Source organism: Stegodyphus dumicola, chromosome 4, assembly GCF_044657685.1.
Source record: "Stegodyphus dumicola isolate Sdum_Otavi_A_Nest chromosome 4, ASM4465768v1".
NCBI lineage: Eukaryota > Metazoa > Arthropoda > Arachnida > Araneae > Eresidae > Stegodyphus > Stegodyphus dumicola.
Window position 1 is genome coordinate 14622824 of NC_140771.1, and position 21005 is coordinate 14643828.

Genomic DNA, 21005 nt, shown 5'->3' on the forward strand with positions numbered 1-21005 from the left:
CATACGTACGTACAGACGCCATGAAAAAAAAAAGAGAGTTTATCAAATCTTAACCTGAGTTTTTGTTTATTGTACTTTAGAAATAAGGAAAAAGAAATTAGACAAATAAAAGAGAAACAGAGTTGTTGGGAAGCTTAGTTTCTTTAAATACAGTTTGAATGAAAATCTGAAGTGAATATTGCAATTATTTATTAAATTACCGATAAATATATAAAGATAGGAAAAATAAAAGAATAAGAGTAGTTGACTCCGTGCGCAGCTCTGGAAATCCTGGCAGCGAGCCTAACTCAATTAGGAATTCAGCATTTTTATTTCTGAGGCAATGTGTCAAGTTTGAGTGAATAAATGGAGTTTGGAGGATCCGAAACTCAATCTTCAGCAGCTTTGAATATTTCATCAACTGCTACATAACTCCATTTTAATGGGTATGTAATTCTTTATCTTATTTTTCTCATTTCCGTCTTAAAAACTTATGCGTCAAAAATGCTACAAATTCAAAATTCAGATGCGCCCTACACTAATCTAACACTAACCGAATTTAATAAACGCTTAAAAGTTTATCCTTTTTCTTTATTTTGCTGTTTACTGTTTTGATTTATATAATAAGTCGAGAAACAGTATATTAAATTTGTTTCATCTTGCTTGCTGCACCTGTAAGTCATAAGCTAATATACATAAAATACGGCATTAATTTTCGTGAAATATGCTTTGTTAAAATTACTAATAATATTAATTATTAATAATATTACAAATTAATTTACAAAGTATTAAAACCTTATTGTGTTTCTTTCATGCAAGAAGACTATATTTTTTTTACTAGTTTCTAAAATATCGTTTAAATTTCCTGCATTGAATGCAACAAATACTAGTTCAAGTTACAAAATGGAAATAATGTTGCAGCGTTTTTAAATTATTAAATCTCTGTACAACTCTATTAAATCTCTGTACAATCAACCTCCTATTAAAACAGAGGGAGGAATAATCTTTCTTTGTCTAAATAAAAAAGTTGAGGAAGTTTATTGCGGAAAAGTGGAAAAATTATCATTACAAGTAATTAGCATAAACAAATCTGTCTACGGAAAACACCAAAAGGAAAAAAAAAAAAAATCTTGGCATAGCATCAGTGTATCAGGTGCAGGCATATTATCTGTGAATTTTTTTTATTCACTTTCTTCGCCTTTAATCCTCAAACCAACCAGCGGCCGAGTGGTAAAGTTGCTGAACACTGGTAGTTCGGTCCGAGGTTCGAATCCCGCGAACGGGCTGGCTGCATGGGCGTTTTCGTTGTTTTCCCCTTGTGTAACGTGTATACGAACCAGTTTCCCTTAGAAAGCCCTCCACGAAGGCATCCATCCCCTTAGGCAGATAACCCTAGTGTGCTTTGCCATAATTAAATAAACCAAACCAAACCTTTCTTTAATCCTCTTAAAAGTACTATATACTAGTATCGGGTGTTCAGACGGATCATTAATTGTAGAAAAGTGAACTAGGGCTATCTGCCGGAGGAGAGGAATGTCTTCATGCAGAATTTTCTTAGGAAACCTAGCTGGTATTCATGTTACACATGAGGAAAGTTATAAAAGCTGATATGCGATCAGTCCGTCAACCAGGATTTAAATTCTGGTCAAACTTATTTATCTTATTCACTATTCTACTAGTGGAACACTGATTGTTCAAAAAAGGCGACTACAGACTTTTTATCGTTAATTATTGGATTAAATATTGTGTAAGAATTATGTTAATTTTATTAACAGTTAAATTTTATGTTCCTTTCCTGTCAAATTCTTAACTTACTACTTCCGGCCAGGACGTAGTTTTGGAATTTGCTGAATATTTAATGAGGAGGAGCGGTATTTAAACCACGAAGTTACTTGGAGAGAATCAGAGTTTCTGATTTACGCGCGTCTGCCCTTTTGGCCATTCTCTTTCAAAGTTGTTATTACACTCCGGCCGTACTCAGGCCCTTGCTAAGCTTCGTTGTCAAATATTAAGTTAAGGGGCCAACTCGATTTGAATCTTGATAGCTTCGGCTATATTTCTTTAGTTAATATTAGTTTTAGTTTAATTCTTAGTATCTTAAGTTCAAGCCCAAGTGTCGGCTTTGTTTGGGCAGACGCGCGTAAATCAGAAACTCTGATTCTCTCCAAGTAACTTCGTGGTTTAAATACCGCTCCTCCTCATTAAATATTCAGCAAATTCCAAAACTGCGTTCTGCCCGGAAGTAGTAAGTTGAAGTTAAGAATTTGACAGAAAAGGAACTTTAACTTAAAATTTAACTGTTAATAAAATTAACATAATTCTTACAATTGTCTTAAAAATTATATTTACAGTCGCGACAACATATAAACAATAACATAGAGAAATTTTCGAAAAAAATTTCAGTGCTGGGAAGTGAAAGTTTTTGTTCAATTCAACAGGAACATCACAAAATTTTTAAAAACAGTATATCTTTAGAATTTCTGACGGACAGTCTCGCACGCTGGTGATAAAAGTATTTTACTCCGTATGCAGTATTGCTACTTCTTGCTTTCAAATCGTTGAGTTTGTTAATCGAAAATTTATTAAAGTTTTACAAAATATGAAATTTAAAAAAAATCTGAAAGCTTTCATATTTTATATTATGCCCAAAAGGACTTTTTTTAACGTATTGTGTGTTACCTTTATTTATCAAATATAATCTTCTTCGCATTTAGAACATAAAAGTCAGTTCAATAACAATATCACAAAATAATTTAATAACCTCATATCTTTAGAATTTCCGATAAACAGTCTCGCGCCATGGAAGTAATTTTTCTCTCGTAAAGTGTTGCCATTGTTCACTTTGAAATAATCTGAGTTGTTAATCAAAAATTCCTTAAAGATTTAGAAAACATGAAGTAGATAATAAAACAAATTCCAAATTCGGGTTTCCAGATGCCCATATTCGATTGGAGGACTATGTTATTCAAAATTTGATGTCTCTAGGTCCCGTTGTTTTTTCACAGTGCGAGATACATTCATGTATATTCTTCACTATTTAATTCTTTAAATATAATGGAGAGCTCTAATATTTGGTGGCAGCAGTTTGAAAAGGGAAAAGCCGTTTATAGTGAACCAACGCAAAATGCCTAAACGAATTAATAAGCCTTCTAAGCAATTGCCCTGTTGTGCTAATGATGAAAAAAAAATTCGAAATTCAAAATTCGGGCTTTCAGGTGCATAGTTTCGGGTAGAGAACTTCATATATGAAACATTAGGTGTCTGTAGGTACCGTCGTTTTTTGACAGTGCAAAGAACAAACATACATACGTATAGATTATTCATTAATTTAATTTATTAAAAAATAATGCTGGTCTGTAATATTCGGTGGCAACAATTTCAAAAGTGTTACGCTGTGTATAGTGAACCGACGGAAAATTCCTTTTCGAGATTAATGACCTCTGTTGGCCTAAAAATGAAAAAGAAGCATTGCTGAGAGAATATAATGAATTACATTAATTAATTCACACATTAAACAGTACAACACAAAATTACACTAGTGGAACTTACTGTATTTTACACAGTAATAAATACTGGTAAATTAATTGCACAGATCTTTTTTTTTTTTTTTTTTTTGAAAAAAAGAATGCTTTCATGTTTTAAATTACGTCCAAAGGGGCGCTTTTTCAAGTTCTTGTTTTTTCAAGTTTTTGTGTTACGTTTATTTATTAAATATCATGTTCTTCGCGCTTAAACCATAAAATTCAATTTAATAGCAATATCGCAAAATAATTTTAAAGTGATATCTTTAGAATTTCCGATACACAGTCTTGCGCTTTTCTCCGTACAGTGTTGCCATTGCTCGCTTTGAAATCGTTGAGTTTCTTAATCAAAAATTCGTTAAAGTTTTACAAAATTTGAAGTAGATAATAAAACAACTGGAAATTCACAACTCGAGCTTCCAAGTGCCCATGTTCGGTTGGAGGACTACGTTATTCAAAATTTGATAGCTCTAAATACCGTTATTTTGTCACAGTGCGAGAAACATTCATGCGTTCATACAGATTCTTCATTATTTAGTTTCTTTAAATATAATGCATGGCAATAATATTTGGTGGCAACAGTTTGAAAAGAGAACCAACAGAGAAAGTGAAAAGACGCAAACTGCCGTTTTGAAACTAATAGCCCTTTGGGTCTAGCGCCCCTTTGGAATAAAAAATAAATAAATAAATAAATAAAATATGGAAAGTTTCAGATTTTAAATTACATCCAAAGGGGCGTTTTTTTAACGTGTTGTGTGTTGTCCTTTATTTATTAAATATCATGTTCTTTGCACTTAAGCCATAAAATTTAGTTCAATAGCAATGTCGCAAATAATTTTAAAATGAGCGTATCTTTAGAATTTCCGATAGACAGTTCGTCGCGCTGGAGATAAAAAGGTATTTTTCTCCCTTACAGTGTTGCCATTGCTCGCTTTGAAATCCTTGAGTTTGTTACTCGGAAATTTGTTAAAGTTTTACAAAATATGAAATCGATAATAAAACAAATTCCAAATTTCAAATTTGGGATTTCAGATACCCATATTAGCAGTAGGATTACTTCATTCAAAATTGGATGGCTCTAGATACCGTTGTTTTGTCACAATGAGAGAAATATACATACATTTATGCAGATTTTTCATTATTTAATTTCTTCAAATATAATGCAGGACTCTAACATTTTGTGGCAACAGTTTGAAAAGTGAACGGACATTTATTGGAGTCCGACGCAAAATGCCAAATCGAAAGTAATAGTCCTTCGGGGCTCAAATCCCTTTGGACTAAAAAAATGAGAAAACGAAGAAAGAACCTAAAAGTGGCATTGTCAGTGTTTGTTTGCAGGAAGTGACTTAATCCAGAATGTTAGAAATAGAATTGGCTATGTTTACGCTTTCTCATATACATTTGAGAGTAAGAGCATTCCTAAATGTATTGTCTGCCCATGCTGTTACATTTCCATCCTTAGGTTTACGGGATGATGCTTAGTGGCTTTGAACAACTGGAGAAGTAGAGTCGAGATCTCCGACCAATTCTACAAGCATAATGACAGAGTCGTATAGCGCGTTTTCAGCGCCCAGGGACAACTGAAGATTTCGCGCCCCCTACTGCTTGCCAAGGATGGAAAACATTTAATTCTAAAATATCGTAAAATCAGTTTGGCTCCCCTTGGATTCTGCGCCTAGGCACAGATGCCTCCCCTTGCCCCCCTCTAGCTACGCCCCTGCGTAATGATCATTATCAGTAAGTCGACCCGATGCAAAAGAATGTGAATACGAGTCAGTTTCCCTTATAAAGACGTTTGTAGGGCATCAGTTTCTTTCTGTGTAGTGCCTAATGGCGGAGCACGTAATAAATAATACTGAAATGAGGCAAAAGGCTTATAAATGCAGCATAACCTATTAAATATCGAGTGAAGTGTGAAGAGTCACTAATTAGTTGTATTCCAATCTTCAGGTGTACTTTAAGCTGAAATACAATTGAGAAACATTAGTAATAACATTTTAAAATGATTTGTTGCACACTAACAGCGTAGCATTTTAAAATCGGAAAATAACTTTTGCGCTACTCTTATATAGACATTGGTTTTAAATTTATTGAACTGAACTAATTACGCTTCCTTGTTTCAAGTTGTGAAACAATTCATAATTCAAAATGAAATTAAATATCAAGGAATTCCTTCTTTCTTCTTCACTTCAAGTGCAAGTAGAATATTTTGTAATTCAATATCCATTTTCTCCACGTGAGTTTTACGTGTCAGATTAGAAAAGAAAAGAACAGTGAAAAAAATTCCTTCAGAGTTTCGGGTGACCGTAAACAACACCACTAAGGGGAGGGGGAGGGAAAGAACTGGTTTTTATTGGATATTCTATGTGAAATCACCTATAGTTCCGCAGAGAAGGTCAGGTCAGTTAGTTCGGTCAGTAAATAGTTACATGCAGTTACATCGGATGAAACGTTGTTGTTGTGAATGACAACAGGAACCAAATGGAAAGTGAGAAGAAAACAGATGAAGAACTTTCGGAAGAAATAGAGATTATGATTGACGATCAGAACGGAACCTGTTGCCCGTTGGGTGAGTAAATTGATTAAAAAACTAGACTTTAATGTAATTTTGTAATTCAGGATTGATGAAACAAATAATGAAATAAACCTTGTTTATCAGTCATATTTAAAAACGGATTTTTTAATACTATATATTTTTATCCTATAATATCAGAACCTTACTATACATTCCCTAGTTCCTAAAAGTTATTTCTCACGATGTGGCCAGCTGTACGAGTTCTTTGAAAGGGGAGAATATATGACGAATGCACGACCCCTTTTATGACTCCCTTAGATGGAGTGGCTCTAACCGGTTACTACTTTGAAGCACTGGCGATCCCTGCGTGGTGACCAAAACGTTTTACTTAAACGTTACTGTCGGAGACCTCGCATTATGGTGGTGGATCACGATTCCTTTGCGATCTGCCATTCCGGCTTTTTCTCTTTGATTGCTTCACAGAGGTAGGAAGTAAGAGGGGAGGCCCTAACTGATTTTCCCCATGCACTGCTTCGAATCAGTGCAGCACCTGTCGTGGAGACCAAAACATTCAGTGACTTGCTATTAAGGGGGGATCAATGGGTTTTGACACGATCGGAAAGAAATATTTTGTAATTTCGTCGTAAATATACGTATAAATGCATATATTTTCTTTTTCTACAATATTCCAGAGCCCTAAGTATATGAAAGAATACATTTTTAAACAATATTTCATTCTGAACGGAATTAAATGCTATACTTTTCACAGAACAGTTTGCTTAGAACGGTTTAATTTGGATGAAATATTTTCACAAATTTTCTTTAATTATAGAAAAAAAAAAATTAAGGTAATTCAATTTTATTCGGTTAATGATTAAAAAAAATCAATATCAAAGTTTATTGTATTATTAGTATTAAACTTATGCATTATTTCTATTCTATTTATAAAGCTTCTTCCTAAAATACTTTCTCAAATATGACATGATTTTTTAGCTTCTGAGGCATGTTTAAATCGAAAACTCCAAGTCGATTTATAATTAATGCTCTATTTGGTCCATTTCAAATTAGAACACCTTTTATTTTAATTGCGAAATACGTTAAATAGTACTTAACTTTCTCTGAATATCTCTGAAAGGCAATAAAAAAAAGTTTTTTAAAAATATTATTTAAAACTTGTAACTGAGTTATTATAAAATGTAAGAGGAATAATTCTTTTAATTATACTTATCAGATTTTTGTACCCTTAATTTCAACAAAACATAATCTAAAACTCTTCTTTATTACTTAAGTACGCGTCTCATAGAATTTGCTTTACAATACCTTTTAACAGATTGCTTTCCAGTACGAACAATTCTTGGTTAAATAGTTTTATAACGTATTTGTCAACCAGATTTCAATGTATGCTATTGTTTATGAAGGAATAAATCCTTCATTTCAAATACATTTATAAATAATTTAATAAGTATTTACGTATTTTGTTAAAGGCAGATACATGTTTTTTGCAAGCATATGCATCAATACCCATACATATTTCATATTTTTCATTTCCGGCATTTGCAAATCTAATTTCTGTGCATTCACTATATTTTTCGAGTAAAGTAATTTACACTAATTTAACATATACCCGAAAGTTTGACATAAGAAATATGTATAAATATAATTTGAATGAAAATTATACGCAATATTTTAATACCCACTCAAAAGTAAGTTTTTCTTCAAACTTCCTCCACGATGGCATCTCTCCCTTTAGGCAGATAGCCTTTGCATGCCTTACTCTATTTAATAAAAACTTAACCTCATCTATGTGCTTAATTACAAATATTTTAACATGCATAATTTTATACTTATATTTAGCCATCAAGTTTCAAACATTTGATTTAAAACACGTTTTAAGATACATTCATTATCAAATTCAAATCTTCAAGCAAATATATTTTAGTAGAGCACTCAATGTCTCTTTTAGCGATATTACACAGTTTAATAATTCACTGATAATATAATAAATATAAACTCATAAAAGACTTGCGTGGGAAACATTTAACAATCTGGAATCAATAAGATGACCATTCATGATCGGTCCTCCTTTAGCAGGATACACAAATGTTTTCACCTCCATCGATTACCCTATTTTCAAATTTCATCATCAAGAGACATAAGCTGTCTTGATGATATGGCACGTTCACATAGGTCATATCATCTTGACCGCACATGGTACTTTCGCAGAATTCGCAAATTCGTCTTCTGTTCCATAAGTTTGTGTAAAACTGTACATAATTTTACACAAATGTGTGGTTACAAATCAAGGAAAAGTCAGCTTATTGGCATATCTGGTGTGCATATTTATTAATTTTGGACGAGGATTGCAGTATTTGGTGGTAATTTTATTTTTTAATTAACCTAAAGTAAGTAAAACGTATAAACCCAAAGTGATTAAGTTATATAAAAAAAGATAAGTTTAAAGTGAGCAACTATAAAGCCTCTAAAACTTTTTAAAAAGTACATGTCACAATAATATGTAGATGACAGAAAAAAAAAAAAATATTTAAAACATTTTGGCGTTTGGAATCTAAAATAAAACTAGCGAATACTCTATCAAGATTATCGAAAGATATACTCAATTTTAAAAGTACCGTAAGGTATTTTTCATTCTTTAAGCACTAAGAGCGTACCTTTAAGCGTAACATTTTCCCTAAAACCTATATTTTTGTAGTTCAACAGATTAGAACTTTATAAAACAAATTCATAACCCAAAACGCTGTTGTTAATTATCGAAAAGTAGCTAATATGTGATATTTGCGTAAATTTTACTAAACTATACAAATTACTATTATCCATCACACAATGAATGTTTCTTTTATGAGGAAATGTCCCATTTTTCGATTTGTATGGAATTGTCGCGTGTCGAAATACTATCGAAGCGCTGTCAAGGGAGCTTCTTTCTGAATGAAACAAAAAACACCCCATCTGGTGACCGAAGAGCTTCGGAGCAGTGCTTCACTTAGTGTCGAGCTGGCCACTCCATCCTTTCTTATCTCCATGGGGCGCGTATTCCTGAGATCCGCGGTTCGATTCCCGTCGAAGGCGTTGCTAATTTTTCATCTCTTTGCCTTCAAAAAAATCCTAATGTCTCTAAAGTGGCGCCCGAACTAAAAGGGTGTTAAATGATCATTCTCCTCACCCAGTGTTTGGCGATTGGGACCCCTAAAGCCCCAGTCGCCCTTTAAAAGAGGATGTATATAAGGCATTTCTCCCACCTTTTTGATATGCCTTTGTGGTGTGGCGGTCTGCACGCTGGGTGTGTATTTCAGAGGTCCACGGTTCGATTCTCGGCGAAGGCGTTGCTAACTTTTCATCTTGAATGCTTTCCAAAAGTACCTAATATCTCTACAGTGGCGCCCGAACTAAAAGGGTGTTTGGATGATGATTCTCCTCACCCAGGATTTGGCGGTTGGGTCTCCTAAAACCTCCAGTCGCCGTTTAAAAGGAGGTTTATATAAGGTATTTCTCCCGCCTTCTTGGCATGCTTTCGTGGTGTGGTGGTCTGCATGCTGTGCGCCAATTCCAGAGGTCCATGGTTCGAGTCCCGGCGAGGGCATTGCTCATTTTTCATGACTCCTGCTTCAAAAAATCCTAATGTCTCTACAGTGGCGCCCAAAATAAAAGGGTGATTGGTGATGATTCTCCTCACCCAGGATTTGGCGATTGGATTCCCTAAAAACCCCCGTCGCCCTTTAAAAGGAGGTGTATATGAAATATTTCTCTCGCCTTCTTCGCATGCCTTCGTGGTGTGGTGGTCTGCACGCTCAGCGCGTAACTGAGAGATCCGCGGTTCGATTCCCGGAGGAGGCTTTGCAAATTTTTCATTTCTTTCGCTTCCAAAAATCCTAATGTGTCCACAAGTTAATTTGAATTATATTTCTAAATATCCGAAATTATAAGAAAAAATTAGGGAAAAATTTCAAGATAAGGTTGATTGGGGATGTGTTTCTTTAGGTCAGAAATTATCAGAAGAATTTATAGAAAAATTCCAAGAAAAGGCTGATTGAAATGAATTTCTAAATATCGCATATTATCCTAAGAATTTACACAAAAATTTCAAGATAAGTTTTATTGGAGATATATTTTTGAATATCATCAGTTGCCTGAACGTCAGATTTTGTCAAATCGGTCTTAAGTATCTTACAAAAATGTTTTCTCATAAATAGAAGACCTTCGTATGCTTAAAAAAGTAATTTGTTTTAATAATGAAATTTCTTTTGATAGTGATATAGGTGGAACAATATATGAAAGAGCTAGATTTTGTCAAGAATTAATTGAATTGCGCGAAAACTATAAATATTTTGAACTTATATGATTAATTTATAGTTGCTTTCATGATTTAAAGAAATTAAGATATTCCAGAAAATATAAAATTAGAAAATTAGGAAAAAAAGTCTAGATAATATTTTCTTATAAAATACATTAAAAAAGATTTTCGACGGTGATACTGGAAATGGAAGGTATAATGATAGTTTATTTATATTCCCAGGTAAGAAAAAAGATAAATACTTTAATAATGGAATAGCCTTATATATTTTTCATTTTTTCGAGCTCTAAGTTCGAGCTCTAAGACGAAGATATGTGTACTATGATTTTCCTCTAAGGTATGTGTACGGGATATGTTTGAGTACCTATTTTATTTTGTAAAGTGTTAAATAAATCTTTTATTTTATATATTTTCAGGAGGTAAATACTTGCTCTCTTGATTCTTTTAAAATATTTTCACTTTTAAAATTTTATCGGGTGTTATGCCCCTCCTACCAGGGAAGGCGTATGTACCCTCGTTTTTTTGAGGGGGGATTGATTATATTCCTGGTTCTTTTACAAAATTTGCATTATTTTCATTTTTCTAATCTCATTTAACATATTTTTATTTTGAGGCTGTAAAAAAATGTTTAAAAATTACTCCGTTTTTATACTGTTTTAATCTTTTTTAATCATTATTAAAATCATTATATTAAAATGAACTAAAGTTTAGCATCAGATTTCGAATGTGTCTTACTAAGGGAAGAAATGTGTATAATGAATAGTACTTATCCCATACTATAGGAAACATGATAAATTCGACATAATGACATTGTGAAAGATTTGTCATGTGTCCTATAGTATAGGATATGTACTACTAGTATCTGAAGTGATTACAAAAGAAATTTTGCGCACGAAATTTTAATATTTAATTTATAATTAATTTATAAGGAATCTGAATTACTTGCCTGCTATTTTGAAATATATTGTTACGGAATATCCAGGCGCGGTAAGATAGCTTCTCCGCAAAACAGGTTTTAGGGCTGCCAGAAAATGACGCGGGAAGGTAGGGTTGCCACATTTGGCGAGAAATTGTCAATTTGGCGACAAAATTGGCTATATGTCATAGACGGGTGGGGAACCTTCTGGAACGAATTCTTACTGGTTTAGCCCAGAATATGCTCGAACACAAGCCAAAAGCTACATAAACCCTGCTGGTACGCAGAGTAAGTTAGTCAGTGAGAGTCCATCGAGATGATAGTCAGTCATTGAGTGACTAGACTAGTCAGTTAAGAGTCAGTGAGCGAGTGTCTCGTAGTCCAGTGCCAAGTTGGTCGGCGAGTGCATTGAGAGAGTCTCTTAGTGTATCGCGAGTTAGTGCATCTTCGAGTTTTATCTTAGAGTATGTTGAGCTCCGAGAACGACTGAACCAAGTCGGGAGCTGTACTCTAGTGTATCGTCCAGTCATTTGCGAGTTGTAGCGTGGAGAGTCTGGAGAGTACGTAGAGTTCCGAGAACGACCGAGCAGAGTCGGGAGCTGTACTCTGGTGCTTTGCCGTGAAAGCTGTCTTCACCGTTATAGCCCAATTGCCTGAAAGGCTGTGTGGCTGATCGTTACAGCATGTCTATAGTAGTTCTACGAAGACTGTAAACGTGTTATTGGAGATGTCTTGAATAATACTGGCCACTTTTTGATACTTCATCAAGTGTCGTCGTTATTCACTCCAAATCAACAAAAACCCCATACGTACAGAAGAAAAATAACGCAACAATATAAATAACATTTATACAAATCAAGAGTTTGAATAAAGAAAAATTGCTTGAGTTTTTTTATCATTTAATATTTTATTTAAATTAGCCAAAACCTTACATGTTAATACACTGTTAACATTTTTTAGTTTGAAAAGTTTTCATTATATCTGCTATGGCTTCGTGCTTTTAGCATGTCTTTCGTTTATATTATGCTTTTTAATTCTTCATTTCTCGAAAAACATTTTGTTTAATTGGTATAAGTGTTGTGTACAGTTTTTCTAATGGTATTTAGTAAGTAGTCATGTAGATTAATAGGTAATAGGAGTGTCATGTAGTAAGCATCTATGAAGGAAAATCAATAAACTGTCAAGTAATACATAATTGAGAGATCCGCGGTTCGATTCTCGGAGGAGGCTTTGCAAATTTTTCATTTCTTTTGCTTCCAAAAATCCTAATGTGTCTACAAGTTAATTTGAATTATATTTCTAAATATCCGAAATTATAAGAAAAAATAATGGAAAAATTTCAATAATTAGATAATAATAATAATTAGATCATATACAGTTTCTTAGGTATAAGTGACAGAACCGCTTTTTTTTTTTTTTTTTTTTTTTTTCCCATATCTTTCAGCAAGATTACAATCATTACCATACCATTTCGGGCAGAGGGGGGGGGGAAGGTAAATAAGCAAAAAAGTACAAAATGCATTCTTTTAGATAAAGTTGAGTAATGAAATTTTATTCATATATCTAAGCACACAATTCACATCTATTTGAACAAAAAATAGAAATGTTGAAATTAAAATTAGAAACATATGAATAAACTAAAAACAAGCTTAATTTTATTTGTTATAAAATGATTAAGCGATCTGCAGGATAACTGTAATCTCAGATATCTGCCGATAACCTAGAATTCTGCTTTTTCTTTTATAAAGATCCCTGCTTTAAAATGCCCCATAGAAAGCAGTCAAACTTTTAATGGGTGCCCATAAGATTTTATGGGTTTTCTATTGACTTTTACCGGTTTCTGTTGATCTCTGTGGGGGTTTTTTTTTACTGGTATTGACACCCATACAGCCAACATCAATGTTAGAACTTTCTACTGGTTTGTATTGGTTTATAATGACTTTTAATGGTTTCCTTACTGGTATCAATATAATAATAAATCTTTTGTTGGTTTATATAGGTTTATGCTAATTTTCTATCTGACGTTAATAGATTTCTTGTAAACAATAAAATTAATAGAATGAAGTCTTTAAGACCATCAGAGTAACTTGGAAATGCAGGTGGTCGTTTTAGAGAAAGCTTATTTATTAAATATGCTTATTTATTTGATTTTTAAAAAACTTTTATCGGAAATAATAACAGTAATCATATACACCTCACACAACGAGGTCTTTCTAAGGCGACCATCCCCAAATAAAAACGCATCTTTGCAAGCGGTCGCCTTAGAGAGGTGTTGCTCAATATCAATATATACTCATGTTCTCAGAAAAACGTTTATGTTTTAGAGGTGGTCGTCTTAGGAAGGTTGCCTCTATGAAATGAATCTCTCTAAGGCGACCAGCCACATTTGCAGAATGTAATATTACATGAAACGTAATTAGTCACGCTTATTAGACAAGCGAAGCTTATATTAATAGTTAGCAAGAATTTATTGTGCTGCTTCAAAATATCGTTACTTATCAAAATGCATGCGTAATTTTCAGAATTATTATAGAAAATGAAATCTCTTTTGCTGTTTCAAATTTTGCTTTTGAATTATTATAAATAATTTAAAAGATCTTTTATAATATTTTCCAATTTGGTCTTCTTGGGGAGCATAGACCCAACTCTACAATATAAGTGGCGAACTATCGCTATGCCTCGTAAGTACCTTAGAAACAGGGAAAGGGTGTTAAGTACCCTTTTATTAATTCAAATAAAATTTAGCAGATGGCACCAACTCGTGCTTGCAGAAGCCAATAGTTTTGACGTAAATCAAAAGCTAAGGGATAAACTAAAACTAATGAAAGTAAGTTATCCTAACGGCTCTCACAATATGAACAACACGCAGGGTGGCTCTGAAGGTCGCAAGGTGGGCGTAATAAGCCTAAAAGGTGAGAATAATTCAACGCCGCAGTATACCAATCGCAAAAGAATCAAATTTAGTAACGCGGCCTTCAAGCAGGTAGAACACGCTCTGATTTTGCCCTCTAAAACTTTCCTTTAAATAGTCTCTCCTTTCTACCTCTCTGGCAGGAAAACGGAAATAAGATCGATAGGAAAGAATCTCAGCATAAAATAACTTAAATGATACCTTATAATGTTTATGAAATTTTGTAGCAATTTTACCCATTTTAGAATGTATTTTACTCTTTTTACAATGTTTCAATTTTAATTTCAATAGTATTAGAATCAGTTTGATTTCCGATTACTTTTATCAACCCATGTTCTTTTAGGAACGTCGAACAGATTTTTTTTTTCTTTCTCTCTCTTTTAAATTTTCCATTTTTAGCCCAAAGGAGCAATTTACCCAAAAAAGCTATTGATTTCGTTTTGGCATTTTGCGTTGATTCACTATAAACGGCCAATTACTTTTTAAATTATTGCCACCAAATATTAGAGCCTTGTATTATATTTAAAGAAATTAAATAATGAAGAATCTGCATAAACATATTGCTACGTTTTTTTCCTTCACGGGTTCATGCAGATTTAGAGTGAATAATGGTCACACTTCTTAATGAAGTATCGAAACACACTTTATTTACCAATATTAATCAGGAAGCTCCAAAACACTTTTACAGTCGTCGAAGATCTACTATAAACGCGCTGGAACAATCAGCGACATAGCCTTAACACTGTCAGACAATAACGGTGGAGACAGCTTCACTGCAAAGCACCAGAGTTCAGCACCCGACTCTGCTTGGTCGTTCTCGGAACTCCACGTACTCTCGAGACTCTCCACGCTACAACTCGCGTAGCACTCGACGACACACAGAACACAGCTCCCGACTCTTCGGTTCAGTCGTTCCCGGAACTAATACCCTCTCTCGACGATGTACTAACCGCGATACACTAAGAGACTCTTTCGATGCACTCGATGACCCACTCAGACTCGCTGCCCGGCTGTCAACTCGATCAACTCCGCAGGGACTGACTCGCTAGACGGGACACCAACTAACTCGTAACTAACTCTCCGCGTACCAGCAATGTTTATATAGCTTTTGACTGGTGTTCGAGAACATTCTGGGCTAAACCGGTAAGAATTCGTTCCAGAATGTTCTCCCTCCGTCCATGGTATATCGCCAAATGGGCGATTTCTCGCCAATTGTGGCAACCCTTCCTTATAATGCATTTTAAAACTTGCTTTGCGGGGAAGCTATCTTACCGCACTTCGTAAAAATTCTATGTGGCGACTACAAATTCCTCAATTTAGCGAAGTTTCCTTGAGATTCTGCCCCAGATGGGAATTTGCCTGTATAAAAAATTCCAAATATTGAAGTATGCTCTCTGTTTAAGGAAGTTTTTTTTGAATGCATAATTCTTTAAGATTTTTCTTCCTACTTTAAAATTATTTATTCGTTTGCGTGCAGCATGTATGTGCGTGCAACTTTGGTCCGAAAGAAAATTACGATGGATCTGTTGTCATGTTCCATTCTACATGAGGCATGAAGGATTCCATTCTGCGTGAGGGATGTTTTCGAATGACAAAACATTTAATCACCGTATTTTTAATAATTCTCTAAGCAATACAGTTTCGTAAGCCAGTTTAAGGTTAAGACAGGACAGAACCCTAGAAAAGGATCCCCGTCCTGATATAAGCCTTATCGGTGTTGAGATTTCCAAACTTCAGAGACCCCTCAAACAGCGGCGAAGACTCCGTATCTGTATCCATATCCTAAGACTGGTATTCAGACCTGAAGAGGTTTTTTACCAATGCAGCTACTCTCCTAAAATAGGGTGCTTGATTTTGAAAATACCTCCAGAAGCATTTCGCTTCTATTTGGAGAAAGTGACGCCCTCCTTTGGCATCGGAGAGAAGCGTGCTGAAAATCAAGAGTTAGGGTTAACCTCGGAGCTAGGGTGTCGCCATTTATTGAGAGCGTCAGTGAACTTCAATTTAAAATACTTCTTAGCTTAATTTCCATTTTCTGCGAATTTAAGAGTAATCTTCACTGCTTCGAATGCTATGGCTAATTTTTCTGTGCTAGATTTCGAATTCTTAATTTTTTCTGCGATATTGTTCATTTCTTGAATAAATATTAAACACTTTAGGATCTTGAAATATTTGAAAAATAGCGTTAGCTTCTTTATGTGGGATCTTCTGTTGATTAAAGACTGTGCTGAATGGACCCCACAGTCCCTGCCCGGCTTTATACATAGCCTCAGCAAGGACGAAAACGTTGGAACTTTACAAAAATGGGTCGTTGTGATATCTTTGCCTCGGGCACCACTCCCTCAGCGTCGAATAAATTCGTTCTTGGTGCCTTGCCTTTCTCTGTCAGTCCCTGTCACAGGGACTCTGAGGGCCTAACCCCCGTCGATAAGGTCAAATCTACATACGATATAGCTCCACCACAGCCAGAGGAACAGACACGACAGTACCAGTACGGTCCAAGTCTGAATCAACCTAAGAATGAACTCGGATTCTAGTCCTGTGAAGTCAAATTATATACCCCCGTAGTTGAGGCTGCCTAGGTACAGATCCTAGCCAGTACTTCCCAGGAATTCTCCTGAGTCAACCCCCGGGGGGGAGGTTAAGAGACAGCAGCATTTTTTTTATTTCTTCAGTTTCTGGATTTTATACTACATACTCTTTACAAAGTTAGTTGTGTATTAAATGATGGAAATGCCAAAACAAAAATGTCTAACATTAAAAAAAAAAACTATTCTCGAAGAAGTAGGTAAAGGTGTAAATAAGAAAAACATTGCCATAAAATTCGGTATTTTGCTAAATTAATTGTCAACAATCCTGAAAATTCTGGAGAAAATTTGCCAAAATAAATATGAAAAATTCAAGCAATAAAGGTGTGGAGTAGTTAACAAAATCATATGTGACAGAAGCAAAGATATTAATGAAGGTGACTGTGTCATATGGAAAGATCGAAAACCAAAAATAATCATAGGAATGTACAAGCCCAAAGATATCTTCATGCCCAAAGATATCTTCATATCTTCATGATATCTTTGAGCTTGTACATTCCTATGATCGCTGACGAAATCAATTTTCGAATATTATTAAAGTTTTATCAAGGTTTACCGCAGAGAACATTAATATGAAAAAAAAAGGATTAATGTATTGGAGGCAAGCACAGCAAAGTTATTGCAGTATTATGTGCAGATATGGCATATGGAAGGAAATAAAAAACTGAAATCTGTACTTGTAGGAAAGAGTAAACATCCAAGATATTTTGGAAGTATTTGGAGTTTATGTAACAGCTAAGCACCCATTTTTAAAAAATGAATTCTTTTAATAAATCAAAATATCTACATAGCGTTAGAATAACATTAATTTTAGCCATGAATAAAGTGTGTACACGAACTTTTAGAAACAGAAGGGAAGAGTTCTTTTTTACAATCGCGCAGAGATGAGATTGTTATCGCGCATGCGCTAGAAGGAGAAATAGAGGCGTTGAACAAATGTGTGGGAGGGAAGGCAAAACCCCTCACCATCTCTCTTTCTGAAAAAAACTGCGCTAAATATCTGAAAAAGAGAAAAAAAAATTAGTATTGCTCAAATCGTTTTGGAAAGTGAACACAACGTCCTGAACGAGTTAGGTGATTTGCTTCCGCAGAAGCCCTTTTTTCAGGTGATTGTTCATTTACTGGACAGGCTTGTTGCTGTGATGAGGCCTAATCAACATCAATTAAACTAGGAGGTTCAGATACATCGTCTGGCACCCAAATAAGCAAATTTTACTCTGTCGATACACACAGTGATATTATGTCCTTTTTTAGAGTTGGTAAAAGTTTTATCACTATGTTGAAGCACAGTGTAAGGACCAGTGTGGGGTGTGTCCAACGAGGGTTTTAATGCTTCCTACATGCAGAAAAACATGAGAACATTTATCTTTGTATACAAAGATGTGTTTTTGGAGTATTTGTAGTAGCAGTCCGTCGAAGGTGTTCTATATGGTCATTTAATTTTTGTAGGAAGTCATTGTCAGATTGCTGCTGCCGGGAGGCATAAAGAATTGTTCTGGAAGACGTAAAGTTTGACCATACACCAGTTCGGCGGGAGATCAGTTAAGTTCCTTTTTAAAAGCGGTCCGAAGTCCTAAAAGAACTGAACGTAATGCAATAGTCCAGTGTACAGATGTGATGTCTGACACATTATGGACTGTTTAAGCGATCTGTTCCATCTTTCAGCGATGCCATTGGCTTTTGAGTGGTACGCGGTTGTATGAGAAAGGCGAATACCAAAGATTTTAGCTGGTTCTCGAAAGAGTTTACTTCGAAACTGACTACCACGATCAGCGGTGATCTGTACAGGCACGCCGAGTCTTGAGATCCAGCCTGCATAAAGAGCAGTGGCGATGGTCTCTGCCTGTGCATCTTTCAATGGATACGCTTCGGGCCAGCGAGTATATCTGTCAGTGCATGTCAAATAGTACGGCATTCCTTGAGATGAAGGAAGAAGTCCAATCAAATCGATATTCATATAAGAAAACATTCATCTAGAACTATGAAAGTAGTTAAAGGAGAGTGTACATGACGAGACACTTTTTTGAGAATGTATGCAAGTTTTATCCAAGTTCATGACATCCTTTTTCATTCCGGGCCAGACAAATCGGTCACTAATTAACTTCAGCGTTGCTTTAGGTCCAGGATGGCAAAGATTATGCAGAGCTGAAAAGACAAGTTTTCTACGACTGTTTGGAACAAAAAGATGGACTTTACCTAAAAAAGATTGGAGTACAGTGTCACTCTCGTGGGCTTGCGACATAGAGTCATAGTTAATAGGAATGACATTAGCAACCATTTCGATGCGAGAAAGAGCATGGTCCATTTTCTGCTCCGCTCACATGTTGAATATCAGCAGCAAACTGACCTATGGAAATTAAATTGATTAATTTGTCGAGGCGAGAGCTTGTAATACTTTTGGAAAAGTGCTTTTGTGAGTGGTTTATGATCTATGAATACTGTAAAGTTCGTACCTTCAAGTATATATCTGAAGTATTTAATACCGTCAAATATTGCTAACAGCACTCTGTCACACGTACTGTGCTATTGTTCCGCATCACTCAATTTTCTGGAGAAAAATCCTAATGGTTACCATGTTTGTGCATTAAGCTGTTGGACGCAAGCGCCTTTGGGTTTGTCTGATGCGTCGCACATGAGAGCAATTTTCTGTTTTGGATCTGGATGGACTAAACTTGTAGCCTGTGTTAGAAGCTGTTTACATGACTCAAAGGCTGTTTCAGTGTCTGTTGACCAATTCAAGGGTGTTCTGTTATGTTTCTTACAACTTCCCAACATACCATTTAAAGGAAGTTGAACTTCTGCAAAATGATTTAAAAATCTCCTATATAAATTAAGAATTTTCAAAAAGCGTCTGAGTTCATTAATAGTTTTGGGTTTGGGAAAATCTTGGATAACTTTAATTTTTTTCTGATATAGGAATGATTCCATTTTTATCGATAATGTGACCTAAATCTTTTACGCGTTCTGCAGCAAATGTGCGTTTATTAAGGTTAACAGTCAAATTATGACTTCTTAATCTCTTAAGAACTTCCTCGATATGAAGTATATGTTCATCGAGAGATGAGGAAGTAATCAAAACAGCATATATATATATATATATATATATATATATATATATGTAAGATAAAATTATATGAATCAGAATTATAATATAACTAAAAACATTAATTCTTCCTCTCTATTCTAAAATCGTAATAACTTCTCTGCATTGCGTCATTTCTAGATCACTCTATGGCCCGCGCAACTCTGATGACGTAATAATTAAGAAAACTAAATAATTAAGAAACTGTCCTTGTAAACCAAAACTTTTCTCTTCGCGTGCTTCCATCTTTCAGAACTACGCACTTCAGCTTTTGCTCTCTACTGTGCTAAGATGTAATTTCACTGGCTTGCTTTCTATCTCAACAATATCAAAAATGTAAATCTTCTGTGGAAAGGCACGACTAGAGTGCCAAGTGATTGTGGCCACAAATATCAGTTGCAAATAAAAATGGAATTAAAACTGCCTCGACTGCCAAGTTCTTTAGCGACTTACCAAGTTAGCATTACTAGCATACTACGCAATCAAAATCTTCTTCAATTCTAATCACGCATCTACAGTGTTCCGTCTTTTCCTTTGCTTTTATTATGACATATATATATATATATATATATATATATGTGTGTGTGTGTGTGTAAGATATAACAAAATATGATAGCTGTTTCAAAAAAATAATTGACGACCTCAAAATTAACATTCTAAATTTGGTAATCTGCCCCTAAATTCATTTCTTCTCACAGGTTCCACACTTTTCTATCTTATGTAACGTTTTGTCCAATCAAATAATTGTAAACCAGAACTCTGAAACGAAACTTTTCCGACTCCCACCCTTCTTCCTCTGAAGTTCTGTGATACTCTGCCCTTTTCCGCGTTAGCTCTCCTGCTGGTAAGACGCTTTTCATCCATGCTGCTGCCGCTTACTTGCTTAAGATGACGTCGTACTTCAAAATGGGAGTTATTATATTCAAATATTATTAAGAAATATTTTGTCTGAAAAAGGATTATTTGATATGCATGAAAAAATATAGATTGTGATTTTTCAAGATATGTTGTGCTAAATTGCGTCATCATGCTTTCCACTCTACCACCTTCAAGCCACTACGGTCTTCTCGGTCATCTACGCAGTATCGTAAGCTGTTGGGAGGTCCACAGCTTTCATCTACGCATTTGAAATCATTACATATTATTAATATATGTACATATATATATATATATATTTTTAATATATG

The 21005-nt window shown here is 34.7% G+C and overlaps 1 protein-coding gene across 2 annotated transcripts in view; it reads left to right on the forward strand.

The window, feature by feature from the left end:
- Positions 1-293: 293 nt before the first annotated feature.
- The window catches only part of LOC118189491 (retinol dehydrogenase 12-like), a 56823-nt gene continuing 36111 nt past the window's right edge, over positions 294-21005 (forward strand). The window contains exon 1 of one of the 2 annotated variants that reach the window (XM_035360097.2): positions 294-425. In XM_035360097.2, coding sequence (XP_035215988.1) covers positions 422-425 — 4 coding nt within the window. In that variant the 5' untranslated portion in view covers positions 294-421. Of the gene's footprint in view, positions 426-5911; positions 6070-21005 lie in introns of those variants that run through there. The other variant, XM_035360095.2, reaches the window with a different exon arrangement.